General features: G+C 46.1%; 2 protein-coding genes across 2 annotated transcripts; both read right to left on the reverse strand.

Annotated features, from left to right (window-relative positions):
- Positions 1–373: 373 nt before the first annotated feature.
- On the reverse strand, positions 374–3,685 carry LOC149265540 (uncharacterized). Its single transcript, XM_089404664.1, has one exon. The coding sequence runs from the start codon at positions 3,683–3,685 to the stop codon at positions 374–376; it is 3,312 nt and encodes a 1,103-aa protein (XP_089260790.1).
- Positions 3,686–3,760: 75 nt separating this feature from the next.
- LOC149265541 (uncharacterized) lies at positions 3,761–4,585 on the reverse strand. Its single transcript, XM_089404674.1, has one exon. The coding sequence runs from the start codon at positions 4,583–4,585 to the stop codon at positions 3,761–3,763; it is 825 nt and encodes a 274-aa protein (XP_089260800.1).
- Between the last annotated feature and the right edge of the window lie 1,262 nt (positions 4,586–5,847).

Raw genomic sequence — 5,847 nt, forward strand, 5'->3', positions numbered from 1 at the left:
AGCTCGATCCCTGGCTGTAGAGATTTTGAGAAGCTGGCTGCAATTTATAGATGGAGGGAGGTCCCTATTTCGCATGATCTGGAACTGAATAAGACCGTTCTTAGCTAGAACACGGTCAAAACTCATGATTTCACTGTTGTCCATTAGCGTACCTGAGGAGTGGGCTCTGCCGGATTCGCAGAGAGTGCCTGCGGTGAAGAGATGAGGGATCACGCATGCTCTGGGGATGATGATTAGATTTGTGCCCCGAGATCGAAAAGATCTCCCATTGTACCCCCATTTGCAGCTTGGGGATTTGGTAGGAGATTCGAAAGGATGGCCTGAGTGCCTGAGGTGACTTCTCCCTTGATATGGGGCGGCGGAGGGCTTTTGCTTACGGGATGTCCCTGTCATAAGTTGTTTCATTCTCTCTAACCTGTCCGAGTTTCCTTCTGGCCGCTTGATTTGCTTGCTCATCTGCCTCCTTGTTATTGTTCCTTAGAACGTGTTTGAAAGTCACTTCTCCTAGCGCTCTGATGTTCTCCAAAATTCTAGTCTTGATATTGTTCAGGGCCAATTGCTTGAAGTCCCTCCCTGTGATCATAGCTGCGATTATTATTGCTGAATCCCCTAGGATGAGAAGGTTCTGTAGGCCGAGATTCTTTGAAATGAGAGAGCCCAGAAGAAGGCTATAGGCCTCTGCTTTGTTGTTGGTCATTTGGCCTAACCCCCATTCAAAGGATACTATGGTTTTCCATTGGGGGTCCTTGATGATCCCGCCAGCTCCAGCTTGGCCCGGGTTCATCTTTGAGGCCCCGTCAAAATACAAGACAGGCCTATTTTGGCTTCTTACCCATTGGCTAATTTCCTCCTCGGTGCCACGAAGCTTCCAGTCCTGACTGCCTTTCTTTTCTCTGATACCTGGTCTTGGATTTGGATTGAAATTGAATTTTCCCAGCCACTCCTTTAGCCTCTCATCCTCGACCTCCATGTCTGTCTGAGATACCCCATTAGCTTCGAAAGTCTCAGACATGAGGGCAATTGATTTGGCCATAATGCCTGTGATGCTTGGCTTTTCATTATTGAAAATGCCCTTATTTCGTGCAATCCAGATCTGCCAACACAAGTTAGAAGGGATACTGTTCCAGAGCCTATTCACTATGGATTTGCCTTTTTTGAAATGAAGGATTCTTTTATCCCAGTTTTTATGGAGGGTCGAAATCTGAGGGGGAAGGGCTTCTGAAGAGATTGTACCAGAGAGGAGATGCCAACAAGCTTTGGCAATCGGGCACTCAATGAAGAGATGAGTGATGCTTTCTTCCGCTGACCTGCACATGCAACAGATAGAGGGCCCCTGTATACCTCTCTTTCTGAGGTTCTCTGCTGTTAGGATTTTGCCATGAAGTAAAGTCCAATTAAACATTTTGACCTTGGGGAGGAATTCAGGACGCCAAGCGGCTTTGTGCAGGGGCCAATTGTTTACCACTGAGATATCCTGAAGGGCTTTGTATCCTTCTTTAACCGAGTAGCTTCCTCCGTTAGGATCCCAAACGAACTTATCTTCTTTCCCTCTATTAATGGGGGCTGAGCCACTGAGGGAGCTCTTGAGCTCATCCCAAAGCTTAGCTAGATCTGTGGGAAGATTGAGAGGAGTCCAACCTGCCCAGCAGTCTTGATCCCAAAGAGAAATATCAAAGAGAGTATCGAGATTAGACTCTGCCATCCACCGTTGGAGGGGATAAAGATGAGGAATTGAATCTCTGGCCTTTGACCCCATGATTCTATCTTTCCAAATACTTATTTCCCTGCCATTACCAGGGGCTCTAGAGATAAAAGGTTTGCAGAGGGGGAGCGATTTCTTGATGAGGTTCCAGGTTGGAGTACCTTGTCTTTCTATGATATTTTCTGTTAGGATATTGCTATTTGGTCCGTTCAAGTATTTCTTCTTTATAACGTTCGTCCACCATGCTTCTTTTTCATTAAGAATCCGCCAGATTAGTTTGAAGCCCATTGCTAAGTTTGCTAATCTAGGAACCCTGATTCCTAGCCCACCCTTTTCCAATGGGAGGATCACTTTTTCCCATTTAACCAGACTGAACTTCTTCGTATTCTGCTTACCTCCTTGCCACAGAAAGCTTCGGATTATTAGCTCCATGTGCTTGTGGATGCTAGCCGGAGCGAGAGAAATAGCGAACTGATAGATGGGGAGTGAGGCGAGAATGGACTTGATTAGAATCGATCTGCCTGCTAAGTTTAACCAGTGCACTCCCCAACTTTGCAGCTTGCCTCTGAGTTTTTCAATGATCTTGACCCAAATCTCTGATTTGATTGTCTCTTTAGCCAGAGGAAGCCCCAGATACATGAAATGGGACCAATTTCGCTGAGCTGGGATTTCCATAATGAAGGATATTCGTTGGATGATATGGATAGGGACGTTCCAGGTATAGATCATACATTTATTATTGTTGAGTTTGCCACCAGAGGCTTGGAGGAAGAGGTCCAAAGCCTTTTTGAATCTCCTCGCCATTATGCAAGAGGCTCCACCTATCAGAAGGGTGTCGTCTGCAAACAGAGAGTGATTTATGCCTTTCGACCCTCTGACAATTTCTATCCCTGTTATTTCTTTTTTCTTCCTCATGTTTTCCAGCTTCATACTTAACGATTCCACCATGAGGATATAAAGGAAGGGAGAGAGCGGGCACCCTTGTCTCAGACCTCTTGAACTTTTGAAAGCTTTGCTGGGTCTACCATTGATGAGGGGGGCTGTCCAATTGCCTGATATGCATTCCCGCACCCTGCTAAGGAAGAGCTCGGATATACCAAGTTTTTTTAGGACGGCCTGAAGAAAGGAATGGTTGACCCGATCGAATGCATTTGCCATATCCAGCTTAATTATCATACCCTTTTCTTTCCTGTTGATACTGCTTTGAATAGCCTCTTGGATGAGAATTACATTGTCGGATATTTGCCTCCTCGGGACAAAACCACCTTGGTTCTCAGAGATGAGAGAGGGGAGAATAGATTTGAGCCTGTTGGCAAGGATCTTGGTTATGATTTTGTAGGACACATTACAGAGGGAGATAGGACGGAATCGGTTAAAGGAGTGAGGGTTGGGTTCCTTGGGGATTAAGGCTAAGAAGGAGGATTTCATTCCGCTGCCCATCTTGCATTTTTGGAAGAAGTTTCTTACAACTCTAATATAGTCCTTTTTAATGATGTCCCAATGTGTCTTATAGAAATCCACCGTGAATCCATCAGGTCCCGGAGCCTTGTCTGAAGCCATGTTGCGGATTGTTTGCTCTATCTCCTCTACTGTGATCTCTTTGTCCAGCTCAGTGTTTTGGGCATCAGAGATTTTGCTCTCCATGGTATCAAGGATTTCCATGCCATCTCTGTCTTGCGGTTCCTCAGTGAGGAGGTCTTGGAAGTGAGCGGACGCAGCCTCCATAATTTCCTTTTGCTCTTTTAATTCAGATCCATCCACTGTGATTTTTTCAATGTTGTTTCCAGCTCTCCTCATTTTCAAACTGTTGTGGAAAAAGGAAGTGTTCCTGTCTCCCGACTTGAGCCATAAACACCTTGACTTTTGCCTTTGTTCCTCTTCTTCTTTTCTATTCAACTTATACAGTTCCTTTTGAAGTTCCATCTCTTTGATCTGCTCCTCTTCCGTGTCTTGTCTAGATTCTTTCTCTTGATTCCAATGCATTAATTTACCTTGGAGTTCTGATTTAGTTTTATTCTCTTCTATTGCCTTGAGTTTTGTCCAATGTTTTATGGCCACTCAAAGGAGCTTTAGTTTTGATTCCCAAACGAAATGCGGGGATCCTATGATCTCTGTTGACCACTGATCTTTTATCAGAGATCTGAATTCCTCCTCGTTATCCCATGCTCTGTTGTACCTGAATGGGAGCAGGCCCATGTTTGTTCCTTTGTCCAATTTTAGAGCCACAGGCTTGTGATCTGAGAAATAACCCTGGATGATGAGGCTTTTGATACAAGCAAATTTAGCAACTATTCTCTCTTGAACCAAGATGCGGTCCAATCTTTCTTTGATGTTGTTGCGACCTGCTCTCTTGTTAGACCAGGTAAAGCGCCCGTTCTGAGGGTGGAAGTCCACCAGATTATGGGTTAGAATGATTTCTTCAAGGGCGTCCCTTGAGGAGTCTGCCAAGAAGTTTCCCCCAATCTTTTCTTCAGCGTTTCTTATTAAGTTCAGATCCCCCCCCAAGAATATGCTTCGGCCTTGAGTCTCCAGAAGGTCTGCCGCAATTGAATTCCAGCAGGCAGCTTTGTCACGGAAGTGAGGAGGGGCATAAACATTGTAGATAGTATATTCTTCTGTCTTTGCTGTGTTTTGAATGTCTGATCGGATCCACCAGCTGCTTTGCCTTTGATTTAATAGATTCCATTTTCGCTTGTCCCAGATGGTCCCTATACCACCTGAGGCGCCAGATGCGCTTACTGCTATTCCTTCATAGGTTTTACTATTTTTCAGATTGTTCATGAATTCCTGCTCGGTGATTTTGGTCTCCTGGAGAAGGAGGATGTCTGGGTGTTCTGATTTAAGAAGATCGCGGACTGCATTAGCCTTGAGGGAGGAGCCCATCCCCCTACAGTTCCAAGAGACCAGATTCATCACTTACTTGTCTTATTGTGGGATCCGCCTTTCTCTTTCCCTTTCTCTCCACTTCCTTTCGTCTTGTCCAGATAGGTGTCCATTGGTTGCTGAATCCCTGTGGTCATTTCTTTTGCTGCAGTCTCGTCCCTAATCTCCTTGTTGGATTTCCTTCCGACTTTTCTTGGGGGATCTATAGATGAGTTACTTTCCTTAGACTTGTTCCTGGTTAAGATTCTCTCTACCGTGGGGGGAGGGGAGGAAGGCGGAGGGGAGGCGGGGATTACAGGGGGAGCTCTCGGGGATGGGGGAGGGGAAGGAGGGTCTACCTCGGATAGAGTTTCGAATGGGTTGGAAGATGAGGGAATGGTCGGACCAGAATGAGAAGGGGGAGAGGGGGAGACGATAGGATTTTTGGAGTTTCCTTGTAGGGGGTTGGGTTTCTTCTTTTTGATTGTTTCCCAGCCTTCCTCTGGTGCTTCAGGATTAGAGTCAGAAATATTTGCATTAACTTTGCTACATCTATTGGCGAAATGGCCATACTCATGACATACCTTGCATTTGAAAGGTAGCTGTTTGTAATCCACTTGTCGAATGTGCGTCCATTGATCTACTCTGAGCTTGATGGCTTCTGGCAATCCCTTTCCCAGATCGACTTCTACACAAATTCTTGCGCATGCATGCATATTCTCCTTAGGCTCCGATCTGTCTATATACTTCCCAACTGCGTTTCCAATTGCTTTCACTGACTCGTCTCCCCAACAGTGAAGAGGCAGATGCGGGAGCCGAACCCAAACTGGGACTGCATTGGGGACGTCCATCTCCGGGTCGAAATCAGGGGTCCATCTGTTCAAATAAAGGCCTCTTGTGTCCATAAAGTATGGACCATTTCTGAAGATTAGGTTTCGGTCTTCCACTGTTTCGAAGAGAAAGGTAAAGAACCCTCTTCCGCAGAATCGAATAGCGATCTTTCCTTGAACCATTGAGTTCCAATTTCTTTCCACCCAACGCTGGACCGTGCGAGGGGAGGGCCATAAACCCGTGAACTGTCCGACTAGACCTCTGTCGGCTAATGCAACAGCTGCTCTCCTAGGAAGGGCAGGAGGGAGCGGAACTTCCGGAATTTCGGCCAGCTTTTTGATGAAACGAGAGGCAGCGGGCCTGATCCTTTCCGTAGAGTTCTCCTGGGTGAGGGAGGCGAAAGATTTCTCCAACTCATCCAGATCCAGACTTGAAGGGCCCGAAGCCGCCAT

Source organism: Pinus tabuliformis, chromosome 6 (genome assembly GCF_031772625.1).
Source record: "Pinus tabuliformis cultivar Carrire ecotype Pingquan chromosome 6, CPIR1, whole genome shotgun sequence".
Classification (NCBI taxonomy): domain Eukaryota; kingdom Viridiplantae; phylum Streptophyta; class Pinopsida; order Pinales; family Pinaceae; genus Pinus; species Pinus tabuliformis.